Genomic DNA, 17,191 nt, shown 5'->3' with positions numbered 1-17,191 from the left:
GTCAGGTTCTCTACAGACCACTCCTTGGTATTGGAGAAAACCTGTTACAGAGGGAAATACGCAGTTGCAAAAGGATCTCCTCAACTTTCAGAGAGAGATTCAAGTTCTACAGAGTGAGGTAGTAGGGCTCTTACTTGTACAGGAAAACCTATTCTCCCTCAGGAGGAAAAGGTATAAATTTCAACTCCATCCTCCTATGAAGGTCTGATGCTTTTGGCCCTCCCCATCTCATCCTTTTCTGTAACGCCCCTTTAATTCCTTCCTTTGAAACTGTACTTGACCCTGTATATGCTGTAAAAAGTGCAAATAGCACACCTGTGAAATCCCCCGGCACCATTTAAGGCCTTGCTGCTTGCCAATGGCAAGGTGCTTGTGAGCCCTGGACTGGGTGAGCTCAGTCCCAACTCATGTCAGCCCCTGGGGCACTGTGGGGCCAGATAACAGCCAAATCAGCCCTGTGGACCCAGACCCCCAGCACAGGGATCACACTGTAATTGATGCTGGCTCTGCTTCAAATCTAACTGGTGACGCCCAGCATAGGTCAGTTATTGGAGTTGGGGTCAGGGATGAGGGTCGGCTGGGCCTGGACACCTGTGTCATGCATCCCCTGTGAATGTGCTCACTCCCTTGCAGGCACAGGGACCTCTGCAGGAAGGGCCAAGGGGGAAAGAAAAAAGAGCTTGGAAGGCTCTCCTGTCACCTGAAATGCTTTCCCCACATGCCTTTTCCAATGATTGTATGCAATATGAACCAGGGCCATCTGATCCTTTTATCATAATTGTGTTAAAGCTACCCAGGGAACAGAAGGCACAGTGTATCTGGCCAGAATTGCTTATGGTTGTATCAAACAGTCCTAAAAATTCAAAAAAACATGTCAAATGCTCTCTTGTCAGCTTCCTGTGGGATGCAGGCAATATGGTTTGCTGAGAGGGAAGGGAGCAATGCAAAGAAATAGCAAGCATGTCTGCCTACACTTAAGACCCATGAGAAGCCATGGCACTCCTTACTGGGAAAGGATTGGCCTCTAAACACTTGTTAAATCTGCTGGTATGCTGGGGGCTACTTTGGGGATGAAGGTATTTTAAATTGTCAAATTTATGCAGTCCATCTGTACTGTTTTGATTAATATGTCCTGGGAAATATATGTACATATGAATCTGTATGTTATGGATCAAGAGCTGAGGGGAAGGTATATATGGGAATGGAGAGTATATCTGGAGGTATGGGATCTCAATTTGTAGTGCAAACCCCCCTTTACCAAGATCAAGGAATATGAATAAGAGCAGAGGGCCTAGGCAAATGACAGCCTCTGCAACCACCAGAGCTTTCATGTACCACTTGTACTGTAGAATGGCTTACATTGCGATAGTGGATGGAAATGTTATATGGAAAGGGGGCTACCATGTAAATCAACATCATTAACAAGCATATTACTTGCTCAGTCCAGGAAGAGGGGCCTATCATACTTAACAGAAAAATCTGTGTGGCCCTCAATGATTCAGGGGACTGATTTACCCACGAACTGGAGCAACACAGAGTCCAACCCCATCCTGCAGAGGCACAACTCAGCAGCACCACTGAGATACCAATCACAAGGCAAGAGAAGGGTAATTCTCACAGGTCCAGCTAGGAATGCACAGGGTTACCCTGAACCTGCAGCTACTATTCCTGACTAGTGGGATCAGAAGACTCAGCAAGCCAGACCCACACAGTCCTACAAGTCCTTAAAAGGTACCTTACAGTAGTACTAAGTCCTCTGCTCCAGGAGCACGGCCCTCCTAGGAGGTAAAACAGACAGCTGTGAAGTGCTGGGGCAAGGACAGAGGATGGTGCAGTCCTCTTTGGTTTTACTTTCAAGTGAAGGAATGTTAGGTTATGTGCTTAAAGTCTCATTTCCATAAGCACAAAGGAGCACAGAGGAAGCAGGACAGGAGGAGGAACACCAATGACAGTCTCAAGCTCCCAAACAGCAACTAACTCACCTATGGTAAAAACAGCTGCAGCATTTTAAGTCTCCTCTTTTTCACATGTCTCTTTTTTAACACACCTCTGTGAAATGACAGCTGTATTCACCATACTGAAGATAAGAAATATTCCAACCTATGTGTACCTACTATTACCAAAGCAGAGAGGAACACTTACCTTTCTTTTTAGTGCCCTGTTTAACCTTTACACAAACAAAGTGCTCTCCTTTTTCAGAAAGTCCCAAGATGTGAAGAAGTTCTTCCACCTCATTGACATTGTTGGGACATACTACACAAAAGGAATTTCCAGGTTGGTAGTCAAAGGTTGTATCCTGTTTTAAAATATGAGATCATTTCCACAAAACTGTAATAAACCAAGTCCCACAGCATTCCCACTCCTAACAGTGACAAAAATCTTCCTATCATAATCACATGAAGTCATATGTTCTTATGCACAGTACTGGCATTTCATTTTTCCGATCACATCAGAAACTAAATACTAATGTTTTCTTTTCAGGTTTAACCTTGCTAATTAGAAAATATCTTTCCTTATCGGGGTTAAATATTTGAAAGCTTTTAAATAAGATCTGCTAAGCAACCTAAGCAGAAGGGGATCAGGGGGGAAAGTATTAAGAGGATGTGTTTAAAAAACCAGTTTGGATCATTAAAAGGCAATGTACTTTGATTTCTGGCTTGAGAATAGTACAGAAATGAATAAATATCAAGTCCTCACAATGAATACAACTTTGTATAGAGGTGTATTATCACTAAAAGAAAATTGGGTTGTTAAAACTATTTGATGAACTGTGGAGGAGGTAAACCTGACTATTTATTTTCAGAAGAAAAAACAAAACCAAAAAACACAGTAAGGGAAGAGCAAAGTGAAAATTAAAAAGGTAGCTCAGTATTAAGACAGATTCTCCCTAGCTGGCTGAGGTTCTCGTGGTTAACTGCTGAAAGCCTAACAGAAAGAAGCCTAAGAATACAGTCGCATACAAAATTATACTTGTATCATTATGATTTCCTTAAGCATCATGTGAGGTATCCTGCATACAAAAGCTATGGAGAATCTGGGGAGGGGGGGAGAAGCACAAAATATTTGAATTTTCAATGTATGCGTACACATTTCTGAACAGGATTAAGAATTTACTTGATGACAGGGTACATGCAATAGACGCAAGAAAACATTCCATCTCAGGGGCTAACTTGCTCAAAACTTAATTTAGGTAGTTAGAAGAAATATAATATACTCTATAACTGAGATTCCAAAAAAGTCCCATAGAAATTGACACAAATTAAGTTCACAGGATACAATAAAAGTTACTGCAAAAATCTTGCAGAATTGAGGAGATAACAATATCCCAATAGTACAATTCCACAAATTTGGAAAACAGCTCAAAAGCAAAATATTTTTAATTTAAAGATTGACTGTAAAGTAATATTGAGCACTCCTTGTGCTTTTCATCTTCAAATGAGTATACAGAATATGATCTTCCCTAAATAAACTAAAACATCATTCAGTTTTTACATTCAGGGTAACAAAGGTTGACAGTTTGAATGGTATACTAAAAAGACAGAGCAAATGAATGCCAGAGGCAAAAACAGAGCTCAAAATCTCCAAGATTAGGAGCTAAAAATTCTCATCACTTGACCATACTAGTCAAATTATTATCTGTGCAGATTACTACTGCATGATAGTCATGATTTACTATATAAAGTTTCTGAATATTTCTTAAGTTCTATACTTAAAAATTGAAGCCTTACTCATTTTCTATATTCTCTGCTTGCCCTTCTCCACTGCAAATTCCCTCAAAAAGCTATTTCAGTAAAATACAACATCCATGCAACAAAGAAATTAATTTGATAGTTTTCTGAACAATTTTTATAAAGTTTTCGCTTCTAGGGTGCCAAAACTTTCAGTGAACAAATCAGACTTTGCATTTACAAAACAGATCAACCTCAGCTGACTTCAGCCTACTGTAGAGGGATTTTTTCTTTTTAAGCAGTCAAGTAAATAAACACCATAACAGTTTTCCCCCCAATTATCATACATAACATGTATTTTTAGCCTTTATTTTTACCCACTAAAGAAAAAGCCCTCACTAACTTACTGCAATATCAAGTTCTAAGAGCAAGGCAGTTTTTATCGCATCTTCTCTAGTGAGCTGAACTGCTTTTGTAATTGGCACTTCAAAGGCTGTTCCCTCTGAAATCAGCGACGACAGGCTGGGATTCTGAAAAGGAGGACATGAAAATTTGCACTGAACAAACACAAATCAGCTGTGTAACAGGCTACCATGCTATACATGAATTAATGTTGGTGCAATTGTGGGCAATTTTCTTTTAACTAAACCTTAGGAAAAAAATAAAGAGGAAAAAATGCACCACATCCACCCACCTGTTTCGCTCTACATTTTTAAAAATTGTATTTAAGTAGTCACAGGCATATATTCAATTATATAAGTCAGCAGGCTCGAACAGTTTAATGCATCTAAATATTAGCAAATGCAGTTTAAGGGCTATCTTAAAACAATCAGTTTGAAAATGACATTTATATTAAACCTCAGAAAACTCCTGCCTAATTAAAGGATAACTAAGTGTAAAGAAAGGACATAAGAGGAAAGAACAGAGGCTATTTAAAAACATCACTGCAGATTAAGAGATTAGGACTTCAGGATTCAGAGGGTGGTATTATTACAGGCAATTTATAAGAAAAATTCTAAAAACTAAAATTAAATTGATAGCTACGTAGCAAGCCTTACTCTGCAGAATGAGATCATGTTATCCCACAGTACTTCTACCCGAGTGAAAATACTCGTTAATAGGCCCCCAAAATAATTTTAGACCACTTCCACCACAGGTTGTGACTAACATCAGACTATAGCCCTCATTTCTCCATCACTGTTGTCAGTAAACATAATTTGATATCAGTACAGACAATAACCCAGAGGTTTTTGCATTTATTTTGGGGTTTATCTTTCCTGTCCTGGAAGGATATCAAGTGTCCATTACAATATTCTGCCCAATGGAAAGAAATTATTCTATCAGTAAGAGAATATCAGCTAATATGAAGATTTCCTGAGAGGAGGAAGAAAAAAAAAAAGACAAAATAATCACCGAGACCAAGAGTTGGAAGTTTTAATATTCTCTTATATTTTAATGTTGTGATTAATGGCTTGGGCTCACTATCGAGTTACTGTGCATCAGTTGGACTGTAATAGCCATCTACATTCATATTCCCTCCAGGTCAAGTTCAAGGCACAAGGAGAACAAGATTTAAGCTAAACAGGATTATCCTGTATTTGCCACAAAGGCTTAACAGGTAGAGTGTTACTGCTCTTCTACTGATAAGCATCAGCTTGTTAATTCAATCCTTAGATTCAGCACTTCAAGACACAATTTATATAAATAACTGAAGAGATCACGTATCCAGCCTTCTTTAGATAACAGGAGTCTCTTCCTGGAGATGTTCAAACTCAAGCTAATGCATTTCTGAAAGAATAAACTTTAGCTTTGCTTGGCAGAAAATTATCCAAGGTTGTTGCGATGTGAGATTTTGGGAAATGATATGGACTGCAGGGTGAGATTTATTTTTACAGGTATGACACATGGCACCTACTTGCTAAGAGCCAGCTCTCTCAAAAAAATAATGCCCAAGGAAAAACCTGCACTTGGTGCTTTCCAATGCTCAAGACAACCATCCAGCTGTACATCTGAAATCTAAAGACTATCACCTTTAATCTGTCCCTGAATTCTAGATTTGTAGAAATCGCCTGTCACAGCAGGAGAGATTTTATGAATTAGGCTCTTGCGATTCATTGAAAATTGAGTGCCCAGCTCCTCTTTTAAGCACTGTAGCACCACTTTGGACCTGGTCTGTAATCCAAGAGTACCTCTAAATCGCATATCTTTGTTTCAGTAATTTAGATTGCTTAATTCAACAACCTGTACAAAAAGGACTACAATTCTGAGGTTTAGAAGAAAAGCAAAATTCTCTAGTGCTCAAATTCATGCATCCTATTTCATAATTATATTAGTTAGACAAAGTGATTTTCTCACCATTATTTCTGTCACCTGCAACTGAGAGACTGTCTGAGCCCTGAGGGCACTAATAGACTTTAATGGCCCTAACCAGCCTCACTGGCAATCTCCATCCACACACTCTGCTCATGGCCCCAGGAGTCCCATTTAAGCTCAGATCTGGGCCTTCAGTCAATCATAGGAGTAGTGACGGCCAAGTCCGTGCCTTGCCATGGATCCCATTGATCTGGGCTCTGACCCACAGACTGACTTCCCAGCCTGACCTCAGAACTGCCTCATCACCACAAACTCATCTGATGATCCGGACTCTTTGTTGATCCTGGCTATCACCTCTGGATTTGCCGAGCTTGCCTTGCTCAGGTATTGTGGGACCTTTCCTTGGCTGGTGAGGTCCCTGCCCTACTGGCCATGTAATCATATTCAGCTTCCTGCTTAAGGGGGAACCAGACCTTGCTGCTCCCCAACAGAGATAAGCAAAATGTCTGCCCTTTGGCAATCAAAAAAATTTGAGGCACACTTTCCAGTTCATTCTGAATATTAAGTTTGCCAACTGGAGATCATCAGTAGCTTACGCTAATTCTTCTCTTTGCACAACAGGCCACATAGTAAAAGCACACTGACTTTTGATCTACACTTTATCTTCTTTCTGCAATAGTGAAATTATGATCATCGTTTTTACAACAGCAAATTTCTCAGTTATTAAGTATGCAGCAGTATTTTGAGGGATTTTATGCCATCTTAGGGAATTATGAAAGTACTGAAATTTGAACTGAATCGTACCATACTTCTTTCCACAGAAGATTGTTTCACTGTCAGAACACAAATCACTGATGATTTCAGCTCTTCCATTCCTGGCATTGCATTGCCATTCCCTTATCAAATTATTATTTAGCTAAATAATACTTTTATGTCAGTGTCCTCAACTGATATGCTGACAAGTACATTCTTACAATGTAAATGGACCTTTCACTTAAAATTCAAAAGCCTCCTGTGTTCAGGGACATACCTCCTTTAGATATGTGTCCATTTGTTCTCTGAAGTGGTACTCAGGAGTATACACTCATGCTCCTTACCAGAAGTGAAGGCTTGCATCATTCAAAGTGAAGTCCTTACCTCACCATGGGTGTCCTGAAACTGGACCTCTATATATTCTGGTGGCAAGGCAGGAACATTAAGAGCAGACTCGGAGATGGGAGGGACAGAATGAACAAGTGAAGGTTCAGTGTCTCGAGCTGAAGTCACAAGATTAATGTCAACCAGTTTCTGTGGCAGAACATCAGAACTCCTCACTCCCTTGTTTTCTAGCTTCAAGTGCTGTATTTCTGAGGTTAAGTCAGGTTCATGTACAGGTGAGGCTGCAGAGAGAGAGTTAGAAACAGCATCGATATTGCTGCTCATGCCTTCTTTTTCTTTCTGCAGTAGAAATGCTTCTTTGAGGGCAAGCCAAAGTCCATCAATCCAAGGGTCAACCACTAGTTCCAAACTGTGGAGAGAAGAAAAACAAACAAAGCAACATGAAAGCAAAAGATAATCTATTGGACTGCTAATTTATAAATAATGAAAAGAACAAAAAAAAGCTATACAACACTATTCATTTTCTACATTTACATACAGGCAGCTGTTACCAAGATGACTTTTCCTTTTAAAAATTTGTGCTTCCATTTAATTACTACTGCTATTTAAATTTATGGGGTCTACAGCTTACAACAATCTCACTCCTTTTGTCAGCTTCTCAATTTTGTTTTCTTATGTTGAAGTTTATGACAGGAAGTTGAAGGCATGGTAGAAAAATACACAATTTTTCGCTGTGCAACAGCAACACCAATAGCTTACAATAACTCCACTTTTATCATTTTAGAACACAAGATATGTGTTTTATGATTATGGCAGTGTTTGTGTTCAGTTCTGTCTCCTATCATCATGCACAGAACCAATATAAACTGCACTTCAAAATAAATAAGCCAAGACTGCAGCCTACAGGCCAGAAAGAGCAACAGAACAGTAAAGGTGTTTTCTTACATAATTCTTATCTCTACAGAGATCAAGGAAAAAAAGGCAGATGTTGTACTGGGGGGGGCGGGGGGGGAGAAGAGGGAAGGGAAGGAGGAGGAAGGGGGGAAAAAAAAAAAATCACTAACCATTTTAGGGATTGCCTAAAGAAGCTCTACTACAATAAAAGGAGACTTTGTTTAACAGATTCTTTAGACGGCACCCAATGCAAGATGTGAGCTCGGATAAATCTTTGAAAGAGATTAAGATCACAATGAATCAGTGTCTGGTGGGTATGTAGAGAGAGATCCCATTGTCCAGTGCCTGGCCATAAATACTGTGGAATGGGGTTTGGTTTGTATTTGTTTGAGTAAACACAGAATATATTTTAAAAACCCTTATTTATTCTAAAAATAATATTCTAAATTACTCCATTCAAAATAATATTTATTTATTCAAAGTAGTATTCTAAATTGCTTCATTTCTAAAATTACTAAATAGCCTGAATTTTTACAGACATTACAGATATTTGCTTAGATTTAAAAACTGTAGTTTCATTTAGCAGCGATTAAGATTGAAAAGGCATACTGTGCTGAGATAGAACTCATTCCTGTAAGGTGCTGAGCATTCAGGTTCAACTGCTTTTATTGAATTTAGAGCTTTTAATCAACTTCACATGTAATAATGCATCTTGAAGAAATAAAATCCAAACTCATTCAGCTCTTACCCTACACAATCATCTGCTAATCCTGTATCATAAAAGTGCTGGGCACCAAGTTCCTGAAGCCGTCTGTCTACCGTCTTTCCACCATTACAAAAGAAGGTGTACTCTGAATCTCCCAGACCTAACCAATTCAAAGAAAGAGGAACCATGTCAATCAGCCAGCCACGCAGGTTACACAGACAATGATCTGCAAAGACATCACAAGATTTTCTTGCAGGCAAACTGATATACCTGAATCTGATATACCAAAGTGCACATTACCAAAACACTTGTATGATCTTTATAATCTTTTGTGTGTCCAGAAGTATAACTGAAAAGTTCTTCCTTCACAAATGCAAGACACAGTATTTATCTGAAAACACCTTGCTTTAGATACTCAATATTTCACAAGAATCTTGCTTTAGTTTAGGGTTTTCACTTCTTTTTTTTTTATACTTCGCATTAAAAATGTAAAGACCTGAAATAACTAGGAACAGAATGAAACTGATAAATTGTATATGAATTACCAAGAGAGATCATTTAACCTTCAAGTTGAAATTGTTACTATATATCAATAACATAAGGGAGAGAATATCAGAAGAAATTCAATAATACTGGAATCTAGAAAAAGTCAGAAACATAGGAAGAACTAGTGATTTTAAACTGTATGAAGAAAGAAATACAGGAAAACATGCATAAGGAAATCTGCTCCCAAAACCCACACCAGAATCAGAGCTACTAAGGAAAACCCTTTTTGTAGATCTCATTTTCACTGCGTGGGGTTTATGCAAGATTCTGCCCTTTAGTAGCCATAAGGCGTTTCCATTAGAAGATGCATTTTGTTATCAGCTAAAAATTCAACGGAACCAGGAGTTACACTCATGGAGGATCTGAGACTTTAAGCGGTCAGCTAGTCCTCTCACCTACCCCATATAAGATTAACAACACATACCTCATCCCTGACAGATCCTCATCTAATATAGTTCTGAAGATCCTGGTTATGTAGACTCCACAAATTCTCTATGCAATTTACAATTAGTGTCTCACTGTCCTAACTATCAGAATTTTTCACAGCCTGACTCTTTCTTGTTGTAATTTAAAGCCACTAGGTCCTTATCCCACCTATCAATAGGCAGTGACAACAAACAGACAATTCCTCTCTTCTTTACAACAGCCCTTTAGGTATTTTTGTAGAAACTCTGCCTCTCCTTCAGATAGGGTCATTAGTGTTAATAACCCATTGGGCATACTGAAAAGTAAACTAAGAATGTATTTTAAGACTACTAACTTTTTAGACTGGAATCACAAAACATGTTATAAAGTACATACTATATATTTTACATCAAAATAAATATTAATAAAATTTTTATATTCATATAAGCATGCTTTCATTTAGCTATGAAAGTCCAACCCTTTCACAAACTGTGATACATAAATAGGCAATAGTGTAACATCTCAGAATGTAGCATTATTAGGATACATATATTTCCCAGTACAAAATTAGAGACTCACTCACTAGGAGTTTCCCTCCAGCAGATACTTCCTTTACTAGGAAACTAGAAGTTTCTGCACTTCTACCTATCAACTTAAATTTGTCATGCTAAAATAACCCAGTTTCAAATAGAAATTTCTGAAGTTGGTTTAAACATAACCTGAAAAGTCAACAGCACTCTTGAAATGGAATTACCCCCAAAGCTATTTTATAAATGTATGTGCCGTTCTGCAATTTTTAAGAGTTTCTCCCCCATCAAGAAACTGACCAAGTTAACCATTTTAATTAGAGATCAAGTAATACAGGTGATCTATACTTCTAGTTCTTGTTGCTGCCGAAAAGCATGGAGGAGAGAGGACAGTAAACATGCAGCTCCAAACTGTCCTTACCATCAGCTCAAGACAGGCGATATGCATTTTGCCAAGTCTGTATTTTTCGTATCAATTTGTAATCTGAAGTTACATTCCTTTTAGCAATCAGTAAATATGACCTTCAAAATGAAAGGGCTATTGCAAATTCGAAGGCATAGGATGATCTCAAAGCCTTAATTTTTTTAAGAGTATTTTATACGGCCTTTCCCTTTGTGCAGAAAAATGCCTGAGCACTTGCAAGGCCAAGTAAACATCCCTAATTCGCAGAGATTTAGCATGAAATTAGAACTTCAGCAATCACAGATAGCTTACATCCCGTCTTGTTTATGCATAAAATTGAAGTATAAAAAAGTTAAATTGGTAGCTAACTTTCACTTTCGTGACATGCTTCCTTTACTGCTCATAGAAGAGACCTATTCATAACATAAAAATAAACGTATTATAAATACATATTTTAAGAAATGCTATTTACAAGTACAAATTATTTACTGAAAAAACAGTGCTGGAATGCTATAGAAAATACTAAATCACCTAACAATCCATATTGTAGATGTGCAAAATGATCAGGTGGCAAGGTCTTGTCTTGAATTTTCTTAACGAACTTGCGGGCAGTGTCTGGTGGGTCTCCAGTACCAGTAGTGGAAATAACAATAACTACAGGATCCTTTTCTGCTTCCAGATTATACTACAAATAATTACACAAAGCAAGTTATGAAGTGCCATTTGATAAATATTTGTGATCTTAGATATTATTTTCCTCTTTTCCTTTTCCCAAAGGTACACAAAAAATGTTTAACCTCATCATATCTGTATAAAAGCACAAGTCTTTCAAGTAATTACAAATTATTTTGGGGATGCATCTTATAATCTTGCTTATTACTTTATTAATTCAACATTCGGAACCATATGAACAGAAGAAAAAAATGGTAGCTTGGCTATCAAAAAGCATGTGATATGAACTCATAAGGTGGAAACAACTAGGTGCTTAGAACATGATTAACTTAAAGACATCAGTGGATTTACCCAAAAGATTATTATTCCTTTATTTACTGTTAATATTTTTTGCAAATAGAGCAAAAAAATATACTTACTAATTCTGAAAAATTTTGCAGTCATTGAAGAAAAATATAAAATCAATATACAGAAACCTCTAGGCAAACTCTTGGAAAATAATGCCATCTGCACATTTACAGTCAAACTACCAGCAAGCTGGAGCTCAGTCTCTCTTCCAAGAGGCAATGGGCATGACCTGAAACAAGGGCAGTGCTGACTGGATATAAGGAGAAACTTTTCCACCATGAGGGGTGTGAGGCAGTGTACAGACTGCCCAGAGAGGCTGAGCCATCTCCATTCTTGGAGCTTTTCTAAGACCACACTGGATAAAGTGCTGAGCACCCTGGTCTGATCTCATGGCTGACCCTGCTCTGACCAAGAGGCTGGACTAGAGACCTGCTCAGGTCCCTTCCAACCTAAATTATCCTACAAACCTATAGCAAAACACTGAAGGGCAACATTCTGAGCATGGTAATACTTATGCTAAGAATACTGTACAACTGCACTCAGCTTAAATATGCAACTACTACAGCATTTACTTTGTCATGTGGAAAAAGTATCCTTTGTATATATGATCACAATCACACAGTTACCCACAATCTGGATAATTTATCCATAGATAACTGGGGTGTGGCTGTACAAACAGTTGAGATCCTTTTGAAATTCCATGAGAGATCATCTGGTTCTAACTGCTACTTTTTATGTGACACTCTGCCTTTACTAAAATGCTCTGTGCTGTGCGGAAACTGTAAGATAGCTCTGAACCAAAAAAATTAGTCTCTGTGCTCCAGAGTCAACCATCATTGGCACTTCCCCCTCTCTCTCCCCCAATTCACTTATCACCCTTTGCCATCTTTGGTATTTTCCATGGTTTTGTTTTATAGGGGCTATTCCTATTATTTCTGGTCATCAAGAACTGGCTGTATTTGTATGTTGATTTCATAAATTCAGGTTTCATATAACCATTTATTACTTCTCAAGTGAAAACCAGTCAGCTTCCTTGATTATTCCAGTTTTCTACTGACACCTGGCTGCAGCACTGTAACAACATATTACCTGTCAAGTTAACCAAGCAACCCATTCTTTCATAGTATCCCTACACACTGTAAGTTTTGAACCACATGAACAATTGCTTCACAGAGTCACAGAAACATTGTCTGGAAGTGACCTCTGGAGCTCATCTAGTCCAACCCCAAGCCCAAAGCGGGACTAACCACCAACACTGAATTAGGGCAGCCATGACTCTAGCTGCATCTTGAAAACTTCTGACAGTAGAGATTCCACTTTTCTGGGCAATGTCTTCCATCCAGAACTTCTTCCATTAGTGTCAAATCTGACTTTACTATATGGATTTTCCCTCTTGTGGTATAGTCTTCCACTGTGGAGAGGAGTTTGACTAAAGTAGACTGCTTGAGGTCACTCAAGGTCACTCCTCAGCCTCCTCTTTGCCATAACAAGCTAGCCCAGATCCTTCAAATGCTTCCTCTAGATTTCAGTTTAAAATCATTCCTAGCATTCAAAATTTAATAAAACAGTAGGATTATGAGACAACAAAGACTGCAAGAGATATTATGGTTTCAATTCAAGTTTTAAGTATACACATACCTAATTCATGTACTTCAGATAATTTGTCTTTATCCTGTGACAAGAGCAGTTTCAGAACTTTAACTCAAAACTTGACAGTTTGAACAGCTGTCTTCTACCTACTTTATTTAGTAATTCATTCAAATTTTAGCCCCTCCTCAAGGCATATAAAATGTCACCACTACATCTACAATCCCAAACCATCAGGAATACAAAGAGAGAGACTAACAAGTAGTTTTGCTGTTGTCATTTTTTCCAAGACTTTCATGAAGAATCTAAGAACAGCTGCATGAGGCAACTTAAAGAACCATCTAGAACAGTATCCTGCCCCCAAGAGTGGACTATACCATCTGCTATTGTAAAAGAGTATAGTATAGTATAAGAGAACATGGTAGGCATGCAAGGATATCCCAAGTACTTTACCAGACTTCAATGAGCTGTGGCCCAGGGACATTCCCAACCAGAGGTTTCATCTTTTACAAGTTCATGCAAACTCCTAGCACCCACAAGCTCCTGAAGCAAGAACTTCCAGGACTGAACTATATACTGTGCGAAAAGAGGCCTTAAAACTCCTGTTACAGTAACCGGGATTTACAAAGCTTCCACAACTGATTTTGCAGGTAAAAATACAAGAATTTCATCAGTGCACTGTCACAAGCTACTACAGTATTCACACACAAAAGCAAACACTTCAAGTACAAAATGCAAAAGTCTATTGATATCACATAAGAAATTATGCTAAACTGTGTCCCATTAAAAAAAAAAAAGTGTAGAAAGTAAGAGCCGGTATACTAGAAAAGAGGTGTGCTTAGTTCATTAAATTCTGATGTGATGCCTTTCTCCTCTGCAAACTTAAAGACAACATTTTGAAAGCCAAACATTTGGGACAGATTCCTTGGGAAGAAAAGGCAAGGTCATCTGTCCTCCAGGTCAGAGGTCCTGCACTGATTTGTGTCAATTATCAGAAAGTCTGATGCATATTTAGACCAACAAAAACCTTACATGTAATTTCTTACTCTGTCTTCCTCTCCTTGCTGCATCCCTTGGTGTTCCCATCTTCATCCCATTCCTTCTCTCTTCTTCAAATTAACTCCTCAGTTGAGGACAGCAATGCTGCACAACAGCACAGAGCAGCCTGCTCAGGCTGTGTATGATTGCTGATGGAAAAAGATGTGATCAAACATCCAGATGATGTCTTATCCAGACTAATACATATCACAGCAAATGTACTTATTCAGAGCACTCATTCAAGACCAATCACATGCACTGTTTCCTGAGAACATGTCCATTTAGCCTCCTGTTTTATCACCCCTACCTCACTTCCACTTCATTTCAGTCTTTCATCAAAAACAAAGAGCAATCACAGTAAACAAATGAAATTTTAAACAACAGGACTAACCTTTTCTCTCCTACAAGAAAATGCAAAAGCCTGTGTTTCCAAGATTTGGCCACTCAGTGTTGTATGGCAACAGGATCACATTATGACTATTGACTCTGTAGTCACCTATTCCATCCAAAAGTCTTCACAGCAATCCTTTTATGTGATGATGAGGTCTGAGAGAAATACTCTTCAGCAGCATAAAAGAGGGCCTTCTCCTAACTGACACATACAGTCAAACCAGAATTCTCTTACTTCCTCGCTTGATGCGGACACTCACCTCCATGAACCATATAGGTTGTGGAATAAAGCAAAATACATTTATTCAAGTGGCAGACCAATAGCAAAGCTAGAAATACTCTGTCTACAGCCTTCTAGAAACTAATCTCCAAAGCTCTCAAATGCTGAAGGAATGAAATGGAAGAATATAAGAAGATACTTCACATTCCCTGGCTGCATAAAACTTCGTAACAATTTGCTACATACTGAGTGTTCATTTAAGAGTCATGTCCAGCTCCCAAACAAGTAGCTTTTCCCCAAGAAAGTGACTTGCTAAAAAGGTACTAAATTATTTTTATTAACTTCTTCTCATAGTTACAAGTGCATTAAATATATATATATAATTTCAGGTGGTATTTTCTGCTTATCTCATCCAAAATACTGTCTACTTTTTTTTTCCTATAGCTGAAAGCAGAGAGCAGTTCTGAGTACTTTATGAGTCCAAAGTGTTTTTAATTACAGGCTGACACTAACAGTTTTCAGACCCTTACGCTCAAGTAATGGCGATTAAAAGCCAATTCTTTGCTCTAGCCAAGCTTTTTGCTTCTTTCTAGAGTATATCCTAAGTGTAGCTAGCGTGAATGGGAGTGAGTCCATACACTAAGCAACCTCAACAAGACCCCCACAAAAGCTCAAGGTCATGCTGGAATACACGCTTAATAGAACACAGCACCTCAGGCCAACACAGAACAGCAGCAGAAAACTGCAATAATCATTTTCAATGACAGGAGAGCTGACCAGTAAATACTGCATTCATTCATTCCTGGATACATAAAGAAATCACTGTATTGTTGCTGGAAACAGAGATCACAGGTATATTCATCTACTGCTCTAATAAGAAAAACCACAGGAAAAAATACACTTTGATAGAAGGCTACTAAGAGTATTGATCCAAATTACTGATTCATAAGAAATGAATGTTTAATACTAGATGGTATATTTTAGGTAGGTGCATGTGTATAGCCTTCACTGTTACTAGCAGCCACCACTCAAGCACAAAGGAAAATGCTGCCCAAATATCTATTTTTCAAAACAGCATGGAATATCTCACCTTGTCCGTCTCACTTATACAGTACATATCAGCTTCAAGTCCATGGGTGCCTGCTTGCTGCCGTATTTCCTCAGCTATGGCTTTTGCCTGCCCTTTTTGTGTTGCATATAGGAGTAAAAACCTCCTTTTTAAGTCACAGCACATTTTAAAAAAAAAACAGCACTTTTTTTTTTAAGAGACACTGTAGGAAAAAAAAAAGGAAGAAAAAAGAAAAGTTAATTTACTGCACGCAGAATAGCAACGGATTGCTTTGTTTATTAGATTAAAGAGAGCTACCCTAAAGGTCAGCAGTACTGGTGTTTAACTTGAAAATTAGGTATCTACTTGAAAGAGATGCCACTTCTCAGAACCAAGCTGTTTGCAGGCCAAGGTTTTGAAGGACCAATTGGTATTAGTCACATATGTTGTATTGCCTCAGTATTGCAGTACTGCCATATGCCCAGGATCAACAACCTAGTTTGTAAACAAAACAACAGAGAAACAAATTTCATGAAAATCTTTTTTTTTTTTTAAACACAACACATTTTATTTTTCACTTTAAGTCAGTGACTGCTTTGATCATTTTTCTGAGCTGCATTTGAAAACAAACAAACAAAAAAACCCCATAGACCTGGTGAAGTCAAACTATAATTCCCAGAAAAAAAAAAAACTTACTACTTCTCTGAAGTCAGTAAGATTTTTGCCTTAATGCCTTATGCTTTACTGTCCATTACGTCTACATTTTAGAATACAAACATTATTTTTCATTTCATATTTCCAAGAGTTCCTTACACAAGTGCTACTATAAGATCTACTTGTTTAATTAATGTTTTTTCCCTAAAAATAAGAAAACATCTTATAGAAACCTTCTATAATGTGAACTGCCACTCCCTCCCCAACTCTTCCAAGAAGTAAGATGAATGAGATGCCTATCCTTATTCATTCACCTGGCCCCTAAAACCTATAACTGCTCTTAAAAACCTCTCTTATTTACCCCCCCCTTTTTTTTTAATTGATTTGACACATACACAACACCACAGACAGCAAGGACTCCTAAAAGCAGAGAATAAAAAAGACAAGCAGAACGTCTCTGGTGCAAATACTCTAAATTATTCTTTTGCCAGTATTTTGTCACTGCTCGGAAGCTGCAGTAGAACTCAAATACCTAGACTTAAACTGCTAACTGGATATATATTTCAGATCCAAACTTGAGATTTTTCAAATGCTTGAGCCCAACGTGCTGTTCTTCACCTACTGAACCCACACAGGTTCAGCTACATGACACGTTTTGTGCGCTAGCCACGTAT

At 38.1% G+C, this 17,191-nt stretch overlaps 1 protein-coding gene across 6 annotated transcripts in view; it reads right to left on the bottom strand.

Moving 5' to 3' along the window:
• The window catches only part of MTRR (5-methyltetrahydrofolate-homocysteine methyltransferase reductase), a 34,557-nt gene that overhangs the window by 16,442 nt on the left and 924 nt on the right, over positions 1–17,191 (bottom strand). Inside the window, exons 2-8 of one of the 6 annotated variants that reach the window (XM_026099307.2) lie at positions 16,182–16,358; positions 15,906–16,086; positions 11,092–11,245; positions 8,722–8,839; positions 7,119–7,488; positions 4,076–4,198; positions 2,143–2,296 (exon numbers count right to left, since the gene is read on the bottom strand). In XM_026099307.2, the coding sequence (XP_025955092.1) occupies positions 2,143–2,296; positions 4,076–4,198; positions 7,119–7,488; positions 8,722–8,839; positions 11,092–11,245; positions 15,906–16,049 (1,063 nt within the window). In that variant the 5' untranslated portion in view covers positions 16,050–16,086; positions 16,182–16,358. Of the gene's footprint in view, positions 1–2,142; positions 2,297–4,075; positions 4,199–7,118; positions 7,489–8,721; positions 8,840–11,091; positions 11,246–14,199; positions 14,355–15,905; positions 16,087–16,181; positions 16,359–17,191 lie in introns of those variants that run through there. The other 5 variants (XM_026099309.2, XM_026099311.2, XM_064506830.1 and 2 more) reach the window with 5 other exon arrangements.

Source organism: Dromaius novaehollandiae, chromosome 2 (assembly GCF_036370855.1).
Source record: "Dromaius novaehollandiae isolate bDroNov1 chromosome 2, bDroNov1.hap1, whole genome shotgun sequence".
NCBI lineage: Eukaryota > Metazoa > Chordata > Aves > Casuariiformes > Dromaiidae > Dromaius > Dromaius novaehollandiae.
Note: the sequence above shows the minus strand (reverse complement) of the source record. Positions and strands in the feature narration are given on the sequence as shown.